This window comes from Diabrotica undecimpunctata, unplaced genomic scaffold (assembly GCF_040954645.1).
Source record: "Diabrotica undecimpunctata isolate CICGRU unplaced genomic scaffold, icDiaUnde3 ctg00000258.1, whole genome shotgun sequence".
NCBI classification, from domain to species: domain Eukaryota; kingdom Metazoa; phylum Arthropoda; class Insecta; order Coleoptera; family Chrysomelidae; genus Diabrotica; species Diabrotica undecimpunctata.
The window spans coordinates 132,729-153,904 of record NW_027311911.1 but is presented as its reverse complement, the minus strand read 5'-3'; the positions used below and the strand labels follow the sequence as shown (position 1 = coordinate 153,904).

Here is a 21,176-nt window from a genome sequence, read left to right as displayed (position 1 = left end):
CTTTCTTATTTAAAATGGATTCAGGATTTTTTATACTTTGACAACTATGTCAACTTCGATCTCTGTCAATGATACTGACGTGCAACGGTAAGTAAATTAGATGGACTGTAAATAGGAATATTTACTGGTATACTGCATTTTAAATCTGTAATACCACGGAGAAACAATTTTTAAAAATCTTGGATACACTAAGAACTAACTCATTTTCGATTTCGTTAAAACTGGTTATAGATTACACTAATTATTAATATTTAAACGTAGCAATTCCAAAAAAACTTAGCTAAATATATTTAACTAAATATAATAATTAACTTTAAACTGATCAGGTCCAAAATACCTGAAAACTTCAACTTAAAACGACTGGGGTCTCCCACATGAGTCATATGCGGGGGACCAAAAATGAAATGTATATGGAAGCCGTGGATAATAATAAGAGTAACTGAATATCGAACAGGCATCGGATGAAACTTATTACATAGTATTAAAACAGTTAGAAGATCCTGAATTTTCAAATGACATGTGCCTGCTAACTGAATAACGGAATCATATGCACATAAAAATTGACGAGTTCGCATCGTACTTCTACAAGATCGGTCTCCGAATAAACACAGAGAAAACCAACCTCTTAAAAAATAATAACCACCCAAATAATAAAATAATGATAAACGATAAGGAAGTAAAAGAAATAGACAAGTTCACATATTTGGAATCAATATTGAAAAGAAAGGGAAGGTGTAAAAAGGATATACAGACGAGAATACTAAAAGACCACCATTCATTTAACGCTTTAGAGAAAATTTGGCAAATAAATGAAATATCAAAAACAACAAGAATAAAAATCTTTAATAGCTGTATTAAAAGCATACATCTTTCCAAAGTGAAAACATGGAAACAGGACAACTAGGTATCAACAACTTAAAACTTTTCTAAATAAATATTGAAAATATATTGAACTAACATACTAATGACAATGAATGAAAAATGTATCGATATAATTTCCCTACCACATTGGGTATCACTTATAGGGAGTTAAAAGTGGGGAATGATAGGGTAAGCAAACAAACCGAAACGTTTGCGAACGGCCACTCTTGATTTAGTTGGAGAGCTGGGTGGAAGTAAGTGAATTAAAAAGGGACTGGGAGAAGTGACTACAAAGAAAGAAATCAAGAAAATACTTACATATATTTCCTGGGCAACACAACATACGAAGGTTCCCAAAATTTTTTTTAAATTGGACGCTGTTTACAAGAATTCCTGTTGGATGGAAAGAAAGGCTTTTCTTTGCTAAAAAATGTTAAAATGGTGAAAATCTTTTTAAAAGAAATAATTCTACAACTCCTGGTTTAGAGAGAAACATTACATATTTATTATTACTTCACATTAACAGTTATTACAAATAACATATTTGTAACGATTTACAATAAGCTCCAGACGTTGAGGACTCTTATAGGAATTTAAAATATTGTTAAAAATGAAAAATTATCTATTATTTTTAACGGAGCTTACATTGAGGTTAGCCTTTAAACAAAACAATTCAAATTTATGGTTTTATACCAAATGTCAAACCTTTTTGAAATATTAATTTTAATTATTGTAAACTTTATTCAAAAAAGAAGCCTAATATAACAATTAGCTAATCCATAAAACTTATAATTTTATTTATGCATAATTTGAGTTTATCATGAAAGCAAAATTTTTTTAATAATAAAAAATGCCTATTTTTACTTAGAAAAAATTTAACAAAAAGTATCTTACATCTCTCTGGCTGGTATTTTCTTTAAGAAATTTTTGGGATTGGAATTTAATCTAAAACACCCTACACAAACTGTAGATGGTTTGGACGACCATGGAACACAACATACAGTCTTAGGGAGGTAGAACACTGATTCGGGCTTCGGTTTATCCTGGATGACAACAAACTGCAAGCTTTAAAACTCGGCCACTCAATTTCTTCCTAAAACCATATGGACCTCTCAAATGGTTGGAAATGCCGTCTTACAAAGCTCTCAGATAGACCAAAATCGGTGATTAACTCATCAAAAACTGCCAAATAACATTTTGAGCACCTTATATCACTCTGGCTGGTGTTTCCTCTAAAAAGTTTTTGGGATTGGAATTGGATTAAAAACATTGCCCCACACAAACTGTAAATGGTTTGGACGGCCATGGAACACAACAAAAAGTTCTGGGGAGGTAGAACACTTATTCGGGCTTCGGATTATCCTGGATGACAACAAACTGCAAGCTTCAAAACTCGGCCACTTAATTTCTTCTTAAAACCATGTGGACCTCTCAAATGCTTGGAAACACCGTCCTAGAAATCTCACAGATAATGCACAGCACAAAATAATAGGTGATTAACTCATTAAAAACTGCCAAATAACATTTTGAGTACAAATTCAAAACACCTTTCAAATTAAAAAAATTGCCGGCTTTGAAGACTACACGCCCACTGCTATCTCTTCCAAAAATCAATCTCTTCCTAACTGCTTACTAACCAATTGCCGATACCAAAAGACGAATAACAAAAAAAAATCAATAACAAATTTTTAAAAAATCCGGACTAAACAACGAAACCAACTGCCCTGGCAGCGGGCTCATTGTACAGTAAATTCATTTTCCCAAAACCAGTCTCTTGCCCGCATTAGCGAAAAAAATCGTGTTTATTTGACGCGCAAAATATCCTAAAGCGGCATCACGATCAAAACAAATACCCATCTGTGTTATATAAATAAACTTAAAATGTTTATATTATCAATCTCAGCGACGCGAAACGATTGTAAATATTTTTCGGTGTTTTAATACATACAAAGGAAAATAGAAATACTACAATAACTAATGCAAAACTATAAGAAAGAACAAAAAAACTAACAAAAAATGGAAATGGATTAGCCATCCTTTGAGAAAAGATCAAGACAACATAGCTGACAAGCACTTGAATACTAACCAATGAAAAAAAAAAGAGAAAGAACAGACAACAACTGAAAAGAACTTCAACGAGACAACACGAACAAATTGGACTAAGATTGGGTAAAGTCAAAAATAGAGCAAGAAATCGAAGTTAATGAAGGAACTAGTACACAGTTTATCCAGGGAATGAATAAGAAAAAAGATGCGCCAAAGCGGCCAGTCAACGATCTTAAACTTTTGATAAAGAAACACACAAGCACCTACTACACCACAAGGAGCGATAGGGGGGCTAAAACATCTGTGAGGAGCAGTGTGGTATTGATAAATCTCTTGCTGAAAGGTTAGAAAGTAGTAATATTTTTATTTGCAGTAATATTGTTTATATAAAAAATAATTAGCGATATCTCATACTTACAAAACTCATCAGCTGAAAAGTGTTCGTGCCAGTAGTCACCTGGTGGGCCGTTTGTCATTAAAATACGATATCTTATATCTATACCCTAAAATTAAATACATTATAAATACATGAATATACTTATTCTGTCAAAAGTTTAGAAAAATTTTTTAATGTATTATTGATTTCTAAAAACACTCATAAAAATGTAACCATGAATAAAAAAACACATGAACGCATTTTATAGCAAACAAAATCAATAAATAATTACAATACAATAATTTAAAAATTTTATTTAAAAAATACTTTATAAAGGTATAATATTGTAAAAGAACCCTTTCCGGCTACATCACAGATCGTTTTCGGAATGTTTATTACATCATAAGTGCTTTTCCTAAAATAACTATTACTACTTTAATTAAAGGAAACGTGAAAGTTAAATTTCGACTAGGGTTACAGAAAAAATGAAAAAGAATTTACTTTACGGTAACTAAAGACTCCAACACTGGGGTTGCTGGCCCTTAGAAAAGTGTCTATGAGGACAGATATCAACTAATGAAAATGACGCATTAGGACGAAAGTCTGAACAAAGCAGTCAATCTATCCGGAACTATATGTCTAAATGTGAATATAGCCAACATTGCTTATAATTACCTATGTTAAAATGTGATGTTTAATCTACTCTAAAAAAGTGTAGTAGAAGACGTATTGTTATAGATGGAATCAAGTTAAATAAAAGTTGTAACTGTAGGCAGGCAAACATTAATACATATATCTGATTAATGGATGATGAACTGAAAAATTAAATAATAAGGCCCTGTAAGTAAAAATACAAAATTTGGTACCTTAGACATAAAATGTGTTTAAAGTATTAAGTTAATGACTGTTGGGAATATATGGGGATATGTTTACTGAGTTATTTAGGGATTCATGAAATATGATAAAATCAAAATGATTGATGAATATAGGATGACTCTATTTAGCTATAAAGACAAGGTATGACTATGTAGTGGAGGTTGCAGTTATAGGACAAAGGCTTTTGAGTAAAATTATTTAATACTAAAGCCCTATACGTTAAAAAACATTTGGCGCCTATGAAATATAAAGAGTGTTTAAGTTCTAAGTTTATGAAAGTTAAAAAAAAGGATAAGGTTGATTACCTTAGTAATGTATTTATTTATGAAATATGGAAAACCAACAAAATTGATGGATAAAGAGTGACTATATTTAGCAGATTGTGAGTGGCAGTAATAACTGATGAAGAGACAGATCTCCAGAAGTTCGAAGCGATCACCTAGGAAGAAAATGTGAAGATAAGGAAAAAAAAAGTATATAATAAAGTAAAATATAGGGGATGATGTTAATTAAAGCTGTTATGTTGAAAATGGTGAGGGTGTTACTGTAATAATGTATATAATAGCCATAAATTCGGCTGTGTGATTTGGCTTTAAATGAATCTTGTATTTATTTTGGTGTATGAATGAAGAAAAATGTATATAAATAAAGGTAATTAAGACCTTATTCATGTACATTATTTTTCATTGTTACACCAAGATCAATCCAGGATTCATTTAAAGTCAAATCACACAACAGAATTTATCTATATTATATAGAATATTACAGTCACATCCTCAAAATTTTCAACATAACAGCTTTAATTAACATCAACCTACCCTATTTTTTTTATAATATATTTCCTTTTTTCTTATCTTCAAATTTTCTTCTTAGGTTATGGTTTTAGACCTTTGGAGATGTGTCTCTTCTTTAGCTATTATTCCCACTCACAATAGAAATACATCACAAATTGCCCCTTAAGCTAATAGCTAAATAGACTCACCCTTCAACCATTAATTTTGTTGGTTTTCTATATTTCATGAATACATACAATAGTACGTAACCAACTCTCTTCATATTTATAAACTTAGAACTTAAACACTTTATATTTATCAGGTACCAAATATTGATTGTTAACATATAGGGCCTTATTATTACTTTAGTTCACTCACAAGCCATTGTCCTATATATATATATATATATATATATATATATATATATATATATATATATATATATATATATATATATATATATATCGAGAAAAGGAGTACGATCGTCAATCCAATATAAATTAAGGAACACTCGAAGAGTGGTGAGTTTTTCGGTCAAACGAAGGTGGCTACTTCATCTATTTATTGAAGTCGTTTTGCTTTATAATCAGAAAGCATCATCAGTTCATCTAAAAAGAACAATATGAAAAACCAAACATCCATAGAAAAGTTATTATAAGTGTGTTACCTCAAAAAGATATGTAGCAGTCAATGATTTAATTAATTCAAACTTAGCACAGCAAAAGACCATGTGGTAATTGTACATGTATATAAAAAATATGTAAAAAACTTAAGTAAAAAACATTAATTTGCAAAAAACTAAAAAGATCCTAAGATGCACTTATGACTAGAGACAATGCGATAATTGTTTCTGGTCGAATAGTTTAATAAAATTTTTTAATTAAAATTGATTCATAGAATCTTTATTAGTCTCAGTTCAAAATGTTATGAACCTTGGACTGTTGGAAGTTGAATCAATCTTCACCTGTTGGCTGGCTATTTAGCCACAACGCTTATATATGAGGATGTTTAAGTTACCAGTGGATTTGATAACATGGCAACGTACGACTCCACATGAAGTTGCTGGTCCTGAGACAAAGTGTCTAGGAGGACTTGAGGACTTAGTTGCTATCATTAAGTCCTCGTAAACACTTTGTCTCAGGACCAGAATCTTTATGTGGAGTCGTACGTTGCCATGTTACAAATCCACTGGTAACTTTTACATCCTAATATATAAGATTGAATAATGTAAACTAAATTGTTATCTATAGCTTTTAACGGGTTTTTACCCAGATATTTAGTGGCTCAAAACATGTACTCGACACTGATGATGTAATATGTATTCCGAAAACGTTTTGTCTTTATGACATAGCCCAATTGGGTTTTTCTTAATTATATACCTTTTATAAAGGATTTTAACAGAAATTTTTTTTTCAACAATCCGTTGACAAAGTAGAGCATATGAAACTAATAAACAAACTAAAAATTACCAATTTAGACAAAAAAGACATTAAAAGCAGAAAGGGTATAATTGGAACCAGAAATTAATAGTAAAAGTAAACGACATAGAAAATATTATACCGATTATGAGAAGGTCAAGGCAAGAAAAGCGAAGCATTTGAACTTTGAATATACCGGAGAACGCTGAGAATTCCACAGACGGCCAGAGTCAACAACGAGGAAGTGCTGAAAATTTTATATCGAGGCAAAACATTGTTAACAATAAAATACGCAATATTTTGGACACATACTGTGGACTAAAAAATGAAATCTATTGCAAATAAAAATGCAGGGTAAAGTAGGTGGGAAAAAGGAAATAAATAGGTAGAAAGCAAAAAGTCGTGGCTGCGAAATATTCGGGACTGGACAAACATGGATACAAAAGAAATTAACATACGTTTCAATGGACTGAGAAACTTTTAGAAATATGGGAGCCAAACTTCGTTGTTGAGGACGGCATAGGAAAAAGAAGAAGAAATATGTCCCGAAATACCTTACGAAGGACTTTGACATTATTTTTATTAAAAGCATTACGATGTTAATATTGGCATGACCCGATTGGTTAGTAACAGGTTATAGTTAAATGCCAAGCAAGAGAATATCTTTACTAAATTAGATTATTTTTGAATATATAAATATATTTGAATAATTTATTTAATAAGTTGGTTGTCTTCGAAAGATATTCGCGTACATACAATATTTTTGTTGTTATCTACTACATGTGTGTGCACTGAAAAAGGCCGCGATAAACCATTTGCGTACCTTAGTTCCATTACAGTTACTAATCACAATAAACCACCATCTCTCCCTCGAACTTTTAAACCTTCTAGCATTATGACATGACACTGTCCTTCCTTTTCGGATATACATATTGTTGTAAAAGGTATGTATTGACCTTTTTTTAATAAACGAGTTTTGCATACCTATTGTAGTGGATGTAAGAGGAACCTGAAAAGAAAAATTCATTATTCAATGAATTCGATATAAACCTATTACATTATTTGCTGAAGCATAATTACACCAAGTAGGTTAGATGTAGTGTTTGACATTTTATATAAGCTTTCGCCATATAATTTCGGGCTTCGTCAGAACTACGCTAGAATGGAAAAAATCATTCTTTAGAATAAAATACTATAATATTTCTTATGATCTTACTAAAAAGTTGACACTGTTACTTAGTGGTTTTTTAGAACAAGAGTACAACATAATGCAACGTAATATGTGTGGTAAACAAGTAGATTCATCTCTAAAACAACAGCTAATTGTGCCGTTAAAATTAAGTTGGCAGTTTTCACATTACATAAAACATTACAGTTTTTACATAAAACCTCCATTTTTATTTCATTACGTCATAATATCCATTGGAATGTATAGATGTCTCAATCGACGTATGGCACAACTACTTCTGCAATAAAAAAGAAGATGTATGGGTAGATGTCTTGTTGCTAGATCTGGATTGATACTGTTAACAGATATCGCTGTATCGTCTGCATATAGGCTTATTAACGATCGGGGTTTGCCTAGGGTCTCTGCCGTATATAGGGTGTATAGATATGGCGACAACACCGCTTCCTACGATACACCTGCCTCCATGATCCAACTTCAGATGTGGTAGGCGCTAGATAAACTCTGAACCTCCTGTCGGCTAGGTATGAAAAGGGAAAACATACCATTTCCTATTATAACCATATTGGTTTATTTTATATAGAAAGCCTTCATGTTAAACTCTGTTGAAAGCTTTACTGACATCGAGAAAGGTGGCTCTTCTATATTTCTTTTCATTGAACCCTTCCGTGATATATTCAGCCACTCGTAGCACCTGGAGTTCATATGAACGTTCGAACCTAAATTCAAACTGTACTTCAGGGATGATTCCAATAGCTTTATATTCTTCTTTCAGTCAAGTTAGTATAACTTGCTCTGCAATTTTGCTTATTGCTGATAATAAACTTATTAGGCGGTAGTTTTGTGGAACTATGCCGTTTCCTATCATTATTACATGAGCTTCTTTCCACCTATTAGAAAAATGTCTTAATTTAGGATGTTGTGGATTATTTTTGTTAAGTATACTATCACTTTTACTGGTAGGCTTTTGAGGGCTCTATTCGTAATGTTATCTATGTACTCCTGAAGCCTGTTTATCGTTAGAGAGTTTGATCAGTTTTCTGACCTCCTCAGGGGAGATGTGTGTAATACATATATTACACTTTTTTCTTTTTTAATATTCTGCATCTTTTTTCTACTTCTTCATTAAAGTCTAGATCTTCGTCAGGATGGTAGTTATTTCTACATCATCTTTGAAGCATGTTTTTAATTAGCTATCGTCTTCTGTGTACACAATTCCATGTTATAAATGCAGTAGTTTTATTGGTTTCTTATCTTTCCTTCCTTTATAATTTTGAAAGCTTTAAGAACGCACATTAATTTGTATTTATGTGCTGTATATACTTATCCCAGATTTCATTTCTGTCTCCTTCCAATTGTTGTTTGACTCTTTTACTTATCTCATTAGCAATTTTTTTCCTCTTGATTTCTTGTTCTGTTGGCTTTTTTTCTTTTCCTGTTTTGCTCTTTTATCAGAGCATTGCTGATTTCTCTAAATCTTCCTTTTATTGTTGGTGTTTCTTCTTCTGTAGTGCTGGCATCGATAGGGTTTTCTATGGCTTTTGCCAGTTTTAGTACATATTCTTATAGTTATCCTTTTGCTGTTTTTGTGGTTTTACTCACAATTCTTTTGTAGTTAACTTGAGACTAAAAATCATACTTCTTTTATGCACATAGGGGTACTTTAGACATAATTGTATGTGCTGTGATTGTTCCAGTCAAGCAGCCAATCATTTGCTCTAGTTAAGAGAGGATCGGATTTGTGTCATGATTGGACGCACAATGAATCGCTTCCGACGATAGAATATTTTTCCCAACGCAAAGTAGTTGGACGAAACCTAAATAACTGACGTCAGACAACAACGGAAAACGCCGATTTTAATGGCAAAAATCGTATTCCTAATCTTCTTTCTTTCAAGGCAGTTAAAGAAAATAAAGAATTATTTTGTAATACAATGTTTTGTTTTGTTTAAGGAAAAATTTTAATTAAGAAGGAGTCTCCATATTCAAAGAAATTTATTAAAATTAAATTTAAGAAGTATAGTCTTACCTCTCAAAAATGTGAACCAGCGAGGAAAGAAGTACAACGAAAATAGAAAAATATTGTTTGGAAAACAAGAAGAAAATATGGCTAATAGACAAAAAGCAATCATGTAAGACAAATCATTCAACAATGTGAAGTACGGACGTAGGAATTCGAACGAAAACCTCAACCACGCCAGAGAGAGAGAGAGAGAGAGAGAGAGAGAGAGAGAGAGAGAGAGAGCTGGACCAAGCCAAGTTCCAAAGAGAAATAGATTTCAGGTTCTAAGAATCATTACAATGAAAAAACCTTACAAAAAAAAACCAAACAAGAAGATTAAGGATCCCTCCTATTATCATAACAGAATAAACTGAATAATACTCAGAGCTTATTAAGAACATCAGAGATGTTATTTAAATAATTTTCCAAAATGATCCTGCAGACAGGCCAGGTTTTAGAATTTTTACTCGTGGCATCCAGAATTACAAGCTAAAGGAAGTAATAATCAAACAAAAACCGTGCTTTCGCACATGTAACATATAGAAGAGAGTGGCGAAGTAAGTACTAATAAGAGCTTCAGCAGGAGTGGACATTACAGAACTACAAGAACTCAAATAACAGGGTATCAACGCCAAAATCTTAGAAATGAGACTTAAAGTACTGGATAAGAAAGAACATTCTACCTGATCCAAGTAGCTAAGACGCAATACTTACAACTGATTACAAAATATCAGAGTCAAATGGTATTCTTGCTAAAACGTTCACAGAACCAAGCAATGCTCCAACTGCCTAGCTTTTGGACATAGCGCAAAAAGTCTAATACAGAACACTGACCCAAGAGCATGTTACAAAAAGCTGTTCTCTGCCCAAAGAAAAACAAAACAAAAATTAAATGCTACAACTGGGGTGAAGAGCATACAGCACACTATTTCAATTTGTAAGTAACATATAGAATATTTGGATAATCAAGCTGTAAAGAATAATAGGAATAATCTAGTTCCAACCGATATTGCCACCCCATACACCACTCTATAGGACAGCTAACCCTAGAGTATCGTACGTGTCAACTGCAAAGGCACAAAATACACAGGAAGCTGGAACTTTGAACTGGAAGTTTCAAAAGAAGAAAAAGACATATCAGTAATCAGGGTTTAGCCAGGTGTTGTTCGAAGACAAATAATCACAGACAGTACTGTGCAAAAAAGAATACCTACAGCAAGATACGTAGCCTAACAGCACAGATAATAAGGTACCCGAAGAGAATACGGTCCCACAAGTAAGCGTTGCAGAAACGAAGCGTTGACAGAAGATATTTAAAAAGAAGATACTTGACTTTTCTCATAACTGATTGGTGAACTTCAGCTATTAATATTGTTAAATAACGTAACAGTGTTTTTTAAGGAGCTATCTTTGCTCCTAAATGTTTGTAGACCCCCAAAAAAGTGCTATTAAATTATTTTGTGTACGCAAATGTAATTGTTTTAAAACTTTTTTTTCATAGGTTATTAATATAAGTCTTAACAAAGAAAATAGTCAAATTATCTGGATCGGCCTTAGAATTTGACTGATTTTTAAAAAAATATTATAAACAAATTAAATTTCGCAAAAACTATTTATTTGCTCTTGCCCATATTTTGCACTCAATTCAAATACGATAAGACCCCTTAAGTTCAAGTACATTTAAACAAATGTTAATAAATAATACAAAAGTTATTAACAATATTCAAAAACAGCGATTTTGTTGTTCATTTTGTAATAACTTTTTTGTTTATTATCCGATTATAATTTGGTATATCTCATTTTTTGTCTTCTTTTTCATCTTCATCTTCATCTACATCTTTTTTTTCTGAAAAAGTTTTCTGTGACTTCAAATCTCTAAATAGACAAGTTTTTAAGTTATGAGCAAAATATTAAGTTTGACGTCTTGTTTGGGTATTTAAACATATTTCCATTAAAAAAATATTGAATCCCTAGACGAGAATATTTGTTTAATATCTCAAACTACACACTGCAACTGCCAAACCCGTATATACAGTTATGTCGAGTAAAAATCTAAATTAATTAGTCTAAAAAAAATTTTAAACGGCTATAGCTGCACTATAAAAAACTTACCGTAACTGAGTTATTATTAGTTGAAGAAAATACTATATCGGTTGTTACACTTGGAAATGTGGCTGGACTGTTTAATTCATCTGCAGAATTCAAAGACTGTATTAAACTTTTTGTGTAAAGGTTACTCTCGGTAGGGTATTCTGATGTTGAAAAAGGTGTTGTAGTCCAGCCAGTCGTGTATGTATTACTATTTTCAGTAATAGTAGCATATGTTTTGGTCACTAGAACTAAAAATTATATATAATCTATAAAAAATAATCTTTAAAAAGATTAATCTATCAATTTAATTTTTAATATTTAATTTCAGTTACCTTTTTTATTTTTGGGTTTATTCGGAGGACTAAGAGTAGGAACAATTAGTGTGTACGTAGGAACAGTAGATGACGTTGGTAAAATCATACAACCGGAAAGTTTATTAGCTTGGAAGCGTGCCGTCAGGTTTATTATTTGATTTTGTTTTATATTCAACACTGCTTCTTTTTCTTCACAAGTCTGCAAAATACAAAAATTACATTTTATTAATATTGAAGACAAAGTTAATTTTTTGCGTCGATTAGTCTATAATTAGTATAATACTTAATTTAAATAAAATTACCAACTTAATAAAATAAATTTATTTTTTTCTCTTGGCTTGGACAATTGTCATTCAGCCAGTCTTAATCTAAAATAAAGTTAGCATTGGTAATTTAATTTTCTCCAATAAAAAACAAGAGTTTTAATGATTTTTCAATGATAAAATAGTTAATAATGTTCAAAAAACGTTGCAAAAAATATTTTAACTTTGTGAAGTACAATTAGTTTGATATATTGATTATGGTTGTATTTATTGGTGAAGTGAAAAACTGATAATGGAAAAAGCAAACATCGCGCCAGATCGAGATGAATAAAAAAAATTAATATGATGAATCAAATATGGATATGGAAGACACCAACACCAAAAGACATAAGAAAATTAAAGAGGAAAACGAAAGAAATAAGAGAATTAAACTAACAGAACATTCTAAGTAAGAACATTCAACTAAAAACATTCAAATGTGCACGCACCAGTAAGTATTAAACAAATTAAGAAAAAAATAAATACCCTGACACCGACCAAGCCTTATTTTGTATATATACAAAACGTAGAGGGTTTTATAGGTAACCTACATACAATAGGTACTGCTCGTTTAATTTTAAATGCAGATCCAGACATTAAAATAATATTATTAACATGACAGTTGTAGGAACAAATAAGGTTAAAGTAGAGTTAAACTCTTCAGAAAACGCAAATATTTTTGTTAATTAAAATTTTTTTTAAAGATATGAAGCTTATATACCAACTTTTTTAACCCAAGGTATTATTAAGCAGGTTAACTTTGAGCTATCCGAAAAAGAACTTACCAAAATATATATTATATAATTGCTTATTGAACTCCGATATGGAAACAATTTAGAAAAAAAAAACTCAAAATAATGCTTAGAAAGAAAGACATTGAAATGGTCCAAACTTCCACTATAATTGTGACGTTAAAAGATCAAATGATTTCAAATCTGGTAGTTATAGAAAAATTCATTTATAAGGTTAAATTGTAAGTTATTTAGTGCAAAAAGTGTTTGCCACTGCGGAGAAAAATATAAAATGGATATATGTGAAAAAACAAGTGAACAATTTGTATTTTATGTGGAGGGGGTTATTCAGCAACAGATTGTAAAAAATATCCAGAATTAGACACTAAACAATATTAAAAAGAATATGATAACAGCCTGGCATGTTCATTTCTTTTGAATTTAAACCTTTTAATGAGACTTTATTTTCAGTTAGCTCTATCTAGAGGTTATTAATTTTATCTCTTCGAATACCTACAAGTGTGTGTACTTTTTGTAAAAAGTTTTTTGAGTGTAAAAGTTTCCTCTTTGTAATCAATTATGTTTGGGGTTAGATTATTATTCATATGTTTGCATAAACGAGCCAGTTTTCTTTATTAATCTACTTCAATTAAGTACTAATCTCACATAAACTCCTAAAATTTAATTGATTTTGGCTCATAATATAGTTGAAGGTTGATATTATTTTCCTAGGGAAACAAATATTTTAAACAAAGCTACACTTTCCCTTACCAAAAATTAATTAGTTTAGGGCTAACTTATAAACAGAAGTTATATAACTTTTCTTGGTTCAGTTCATTTTTAATCTCCGAGAAATACGCATTTTGACATAAATATTTCTTTGGTTGAAGTTCAGTGGTGAAGCCTGCATAAAATGCGGTAAGCTAGTTTGTCCAGTGTTCGCTGTTACGTATTGTAGCATTTTCGTTTCACTCATGTAGCGTTTTGCGTCTCTAAGATTGGTAACGTAAGCAGATAAAGAACACAGGTGTATGAAGTGAAACATATTCTCAATCCTGTTGCGTCTCTAAGATTGGTAATCTAAGGATTTTCAAGTACGTTTATAATAATTATAATTGCTTTTTTGATTGATCTTGATTCCGCCTAGATATTTACGCAGAAAATAAAAAAGAATCTTTCCACTTCTTTGGTGGGAAAATGTATGCTGACAACAGAATGATTTTGGGTGACAATATCACTCCTCGATAGACCGTCCGTGAGAGCGGTCGATTTATAATTATTTCTTTTAAAAATATATTTAATCCTTAAAATTTTTTAGGAGAAAAAAACTTTTCTTTCCAAGCAGCAAGAGGATTCATTTAAACGGCGTCCTAATTTTAAGTTATAGTGAATAACCAGCAGTGTATGCAAATAGTTATAGGACATTGCCCAAGGCGCGTCTACTGTTTCAGCATATCTCCGGTTAGCTAGAATTACATTTTTATCATTTTGTGTTGTTAGGCATGTAAATATTACTTTTATAATTTAGTTTAGAATCTGTTCTCTTCAATGAAACTTACCTTTGTAAAGATTGTTGTATATATATATATATATATATATATATATATATATATATATATATATATATATATATATATATATATTACGTCTTGTAACTAAAGTAATTAAGTATAAAATTTATGAAAATTCCTGTTTTTTTCTTGTAACATAATTTTGTGATAAACGAAACAATTGCTATTGAACTCGAATTATATTGCAGTCCAATATTCATTTAATTATCATTTTTTATGTTAAGATAGTAGAGTTTTAATTAAATTAATTAGCGTATGAAAATCAATCTGCAATCTGCTTTAATTATAAGATAATTGGCAACAATGTTTATCATTTCTTTTTTGGAGTATTTAATAAGTTCATGTTTGTTTAAACTTAAAAATTTAATAAATATAAGTTTTTTATTATGACGTATTATTTTATTTTTGTAAAGACGATATAAATATTTTTGAAGTATTTTACTGAATATGTTATCTCTTATAGCTCGTTAGTAAATATGTACATTTTTACGATTTTTGTTGATAATTCTTTGATATGTTTTTCTGATGTCTTTGAGAGAAACGTTTGTTTAATATCGTTAATCTTAAGTTATGGTTAAAAGTCATTGGCGCCCACTTTGTTTTGCAGTTTAGCTGTATTCAGTATTTCCTGTTTTTCTTTTGTCAAACTGTTATCTAATTATTATCTATATGTCTTTGATCTGCACTTTTCTTTCATCTATATCCTTACCCACCGCCAATCAAGCTCTCTAACTCAGCAACGTGATCTTCGTTACGGATTGGTGAACGAAAAGCTTTTTATTATCTACTTTTGGCAGCTTTTTCGCCATAACAAAAATCATACCATATAAAAAAGCAAAAGAGAAAAATTAAAAAATATATGTTAATGTAGTGACCGACTAAGCTTTAAACGTAGGATAGCGCTTTACTTCTTACAAACATTAATATAGGTAGAGGTAATGGATCTTCTAAAGTGCTATGACGTTGTAAATAGTAGCGTAGGTTTAACTGGCAACGATACACTGGAAGGTTAAAGTAAAAATTGAAAAATTTCGACAAATGTATGGTTTCGTATGACAGCCCAGGCGAAGAAGGTTACAAATAGTACAAGAATTTAATTGCAAAATATAATTTAATCAATGAGATATTTACCTAAAGAAGATTAAAATTTTTATCATACATTAAAAATATAAAATTATACTTTTACTTAACTCGCCAATTCCTTTTTTAAACTAATAAAAGTACTTTCGTGTTCCTCGCCCCATTTCGATTTTATATTTTTCTTTAACAGGTTAATCAATACTGATTCCTTTTGACTAATATATGGGATAAATTTCTTAACATAATTTATATTTTTATATATATATATATATATATATATATATATATATATATATATACCGAGTTTATTACAGCTGCCGCCGTTTCTCGCAACCTAGCTTCCAACGCTTGCGATCGTTCCAGTCATCTACTTGTAGACCCCTATCTTCCATTGCACCTTTTACTTCTTGTCTCCACGATCTTCTTGGTCTTCCCTTTTTCCTGCGGTTGGTAGGGATCCACTGTAACATTCTCTTTGGTCATCGTTGATCATTCATCCTTTCTACATGGCCATACCATTTCCAAGTGAAATTAGCCAAACAATATGCTTTAAATCTATTTTAGAAAATATATGTAATCCCTTTCTTCTCCAAAAAATTTATTTTATACGAAGAGCTAAATTTTGCCGAAAATGTCAATTTTAGAACCCCAAAAAGGATACAAAAAAGTTTAGCACTTTTTCTCCACGGCTTCTCTCTAAAACTATCCCTCGTAGAAGGAAAAGCGGAAAAAAAATCAATTTGCCAAGAATTTGTACACTGCACCATAGAAAAAATATTTCAAATAAAAAATGTAGCTGAGGTAATTTTAAATCAAAAATTTTTATTAGCATTTTGTCTGTAGAACGAACTGTTCTCTTACAAACAACGCTTGCAGAGACCAGAGATTTTCAATGTTAGATACGCGCGCGAAATCAATTTTAAATAAATTTTTTATCAATTCGACTGTTAAAATTAGATATGAGTGATCAGAATGTTCTATCGACAAAAGTGAAAATATAATTTAATGGTAAAAAGTGCATCTTTTTTATAAAATTTTTATATTATGTCACAAAAGAAATAAGTTTCTAAAAATATGTTAAATAAATAAACGTTGCACAATTTTTGTCATTTTTAACGATTCTCATGAGATTAAAAAAGTTATTACTTCCATTGGACAGTCGCTATGAAGTTTTCATTACTGGAGCCTAACATTTAAAACTTATAACATGTAGTTTAGATTTTCAGTTATAACAACAAATTAATAGAGTTTTAAAAACTTTTGTTTAAAATTACCTTAGCTACATTTTTCGTTTGAAATATTTTTTTTTCTACGGTGCGATGTACAAATTCTTGGTAAATTAATTTTTTTCCGTTTTTACTCCTACGAGGGGGAGTTTTAGGAAGAAGCCGGGGGTAAAAGTGCTAAACTTTTTAGTTTCATATTTCCTAGCTGAGCGCTTTCGGCTTACAAAGCCGTCTTCAGAGCTATGCTACAATGATCTATATAAATACATAACTTATTTAATTTTGTTATATTATATAAATTATTATATTAATATTATAATTAATTATTGTTGCTGAAGTTATCGCACAACTTTTTTTGTAAAAATCAGAACGCCACCTCTCACATCCACCTCAAAACAGATTCTACTAAAGTATCAGGATCAATCGTATTTTCCAATTAAGGCGCCATCTATCAACAATTTAAAAAAGTCTTTAATAAAAGCTACTTATTTTTTCATAGGTAATCTAAATCTGCAATAAGAAAATGGGAGTTCCTATTTAACCCTTGACCTTCTACTTCTCGAATTTTCTGCCTCAACCTTCTCCGTTCGTTTCAGATTATAGTTTTCAGTTTATACATACATATATATATATATATATATATATATATATATATATATATATATATGTATATATATATATATATATACATATACATATATATATACATATATATATATATATATATATATATATATATATATTTATATATATAATAAATCTGTATATAAATGCAATAAAATAAAAATACATATACCTACTTTATTTGTTTTATAAACAGCCATCCATTGGTCGTCGGTATCATAATATAGTAACAGGTTTGGATCCCCTTGATCCTCGTTAAAATCTATCTCATACTCAAATTGTCCTTCTTCTGATAAAAAGCAGAAACGTGCTATAAAAGCCCAATTCTATAAAATAAAATAAGATATATTAATGTAATATGCATTGATTAATAAACAATCGGTATTATTTTATTATTTATTATATTATGTTACCTGCAGTTTTTAGAATTCAGGGCCAAATAAGAGTTATCTCGTAAAGACAAGGCGAAAAGCTCGGCTTTATTTGGAAAAATATTTCCATAAGATTTTTTTGCATAATCATTTTCATGAGATATTCCAAAATAAGGTTTAAAAAGTCGTCTAGGTGAAAAGTGGTTCAATTTTTTTTTTAAACAAATTATAACAATAAATTTTTTTGGCTTGGACAATTTCTTTTTGTTTATAGTGGTCAAAATGGGTCTCTTGTATTTTTTTGTAAACTTAATCGTTTTCGAGATATAAATAATTTTAAACTGAAAAAAACGTCATTACATCTAACTACTTTTTTTCTATCTCCTCTAGATTTTGGCACACCCTGCAAAAAATACCAATTTGGGACACCCTGTACAATTTACTCTGTTGAAGGACTATATTTATTATCACTATCTTCCAAAAACTTTAAAAGAACTTCTAGAAAAATCTAAATACATAAATACTCTTACCTGTAACTGATATTTTGTATAATGTTTATGTATGTTGTATTTTTCTTTATCACTTTTGTATTGTGTTATGGTAATAACCCTAAGTGGTCGAAGCAAAATATTAAAAAAAACATGGCTTCCCCTTCGCTTCTTTTCTAGCTTTCTCCATATCCAATAAATTATTTAATATATATATATATATATATATATATATATATATATATATATATATATATATATATATATATATATATATATATATATTGTATAAATAGGTATACAATTTTATTTAAAAATTTCAAAAAATAATTTATCTATTTATGTATATTTATTTATTTAATTTAAAGACTATATATAAAAAAAAGAAGAGGTAAAACTTCTACGGACACGACTTTTTGTTGGGTTAAAAAGACTCATGGTAATTTTGACGTGTTAGTTAATGTTTAAATAATGAATTCGTAAAATGAATCTGATACTTTCCTAAAAAATTCATTTCTTTTAAAATAGAATAGAAATATACTTTATTGTCATTGAAAATTGTACAATTTTTTGGACAAAGCTTCCAAAATTAAAAAAAAAACAATAATATTTTACAAATAAGTTTAAGCTGCTGCATGTGATACAAAATATATCTGAAAATACTTTGTTGCTTGTACCTAAACGTACCTACTGTAATTTCTTAGTTATCCGTTAGGAAACTCTGCCACTAAATAATATGGTCTTTCAGCTAGATAGGCTTTTGTCAATTTACGGAACTTAAGCAAAGAAGTTGTAGATTTAAGTCGAAAAGGGAGATCGTTGTATATTTTTTTACCGAATATAATATAGATTTATTTTATAACTCAGTGAACGGGATCGGTAAATGCACATCAAAGCTTGAATTTCTGGTGGAGTAGTCATGATTAGGTCTTGCTGGAAAACATGTAGGTGTTTACGAATACATTTTACAACTACTTAGGAATTCACATAAACTTTTATTTGAAAAAGGTCTTAATTTAAAATCCAATACAATACAATTTTTTTTATTTTGACTGTGCAATTATCTTTATACTTAAAGTCATATTTATGTAAAATTATAAGATACCTACTTAAAATATGATTGGTCAGCTTTATATTTATATATTATGCTTTTATAATAGTAAGATTAAAAAATAAACAAAAAGTCTCACAGCAAATACATACCTCTCTAGTTTTTATAACTCCTTCTAAAAACCTACATTCGGTTATAAGCAATATATGAGTAATGATTAACGGAAGTACGATTTTTATGTTTAACATTTTGGTCCAAAACTTTTTAACGCGTAATATATAGAAACCGTATCCGATAAAATGTGCCTGATCTGCTGCTTATATTCCTTATATATGAAGTTAAATACGAGTATATTATTGACGTTTAAAGAGTTGCCTCAGCAACGGTAAACAAAACAATATAATACGTGTGTTTCAAAAAAAGAGATGGCATTAGGGAACTTTTACGACGTGATATAGGAATTAATTTAAATATATAATCTTTAAGAAACTGTATATTCAGACCATTTTTAATTCAGGTATTTAAACTTACTACATGTAGAACATTCAAAACTAAAAATATCTTGAAGTCTACCGATTAATAATATCTTTATTTATCTTAAATTATTTTCAGAACTAAAAAAAATAAATTAAAGTCTGCTACATGTGTAGCATAAATGTAAGATAAGTAAGATCCCACTCACTTCATACTATTTCTTTTACTTTTAAAATAAAATACTAATACATACTTAAACTTTCTATGTTTTTTAAACATACAGTTTTTTGGCATGCCACCCTTGTTTGACATGCGATCGATAATTAAATATTTTCGGAACATCTCGGAATATATATAATATATTCCCCTTCCCTATCTGGTTGTACTACCACCCTGGCAGATATACAAATAAGGAATCTTCTGGCTTTTACTGCCACATCTCCAGTCTACGGCACTACACACATCGCCAACTCATGGTCAACTCGAGCCAATAATATCTATAGGTATATATCCTACACTCTAAATATAACTAAGAAAAGATTATCCATCCTTTATCCTTCCTCCCACTAGACATATATCCTCAGGAGACAACCTGCACTTACCTAAAAACCCATTGGGAAAACCAGCGAAAACAACTTATAATCCAAATTGTGAGACACCGTACTAAATAAAGGATCCATCACACACGGTTTCAAACGGTTACCTTTAGATATCAGACGAACTCCAGTTGTATTTTGTTCAAATGTGGCTCTGAGAGACTGAACATTTTTTCCCTAGTGAGAGAGTGAGAACGTGAGAACAACATGGAACCAATGGTAAGACAAAAAGAAGAAAAAATGGATGTTCAAAAACTCGAGGAAAAAAGGGAAAGGCTCAGTAGGGCGGCACGGAAGTAGTAACAACGACTTTTAAAAACAGGAATACCGTATAAGAGCGTTCAAGAAAAAGTTCTACAAACAATGAAACCTCTGAAAGATAAAGCGAAAGAAGCGGATAAACTTTCTTCTAACAAAACTCCTGGGAGAAGAATCAAGCCAGATGCAAGCACCCCTAAAGGTGCGCACATATAACGTTTATATATTACGATAAATAATGACACATAATATCTAAACTGTAAACATCCTTTCTCATTCAAGTATTTTTCAGATCATATACCTGCCAGCAGAAATTTCTGGTCCCCTATGCTAAAAGACCTGTTTGGCTCCACGACGATCGGATAAGTTCTGGAAGGTCAACGCCGCTTCGGGAATAACTGTATTTTATATATATTTATATATATATATATATATATATATATATATATATATATATATAT

The 21,176-nt window shown here is 30.2% G+C and overlaps 1 protein-coding gene across 2 annotated transcripts in view; it reads right to left on the bottom strand.

Moving 5' to 3' along the window:
- Positions 1–21,176, bottom strand: part of LOC140431258 (transmembrane protein 145-like) — a 188,813-nt gene that overhangs the window by 121,480 nt on the left and 46,157 nt on the right. Inside the window, exons 1-6 of one of the 2 annotated variants that reach the window (XM_072519197.1) lie at positions 19,540–19,702; positions 17,654–17,803; positions 11,962–12,142; positions 11,651–11,877; positions 7,174–7,359; positions 3,326–3,410 (exon numbers count right to left, since the gene is read on the bottom strand). In XM_072519197.1, coding sequence (XP_072375298.1) covers positions 3,326–3,410; positions 7,174–7,359; positions 11,651–11,877; positions 11,962–12,142; positions 17,654–17,803; positions 19,540–19,635 — 925 coding nt within the window. In that variant the 5' untranslated portion in view covers positions 19,636–19,702. Of the gene's footprint in view, positions 1–3,325; positions 3,411–7,173; positions 7,360–11,650; positions 11,878–11,961; positions 12,143–17,653; positions 17,804–19,539; positions 19,703–21,176 lie in introns of those variants that run through there. The other variant, XM_072519198.1, reaches the window with a different exon arrangement.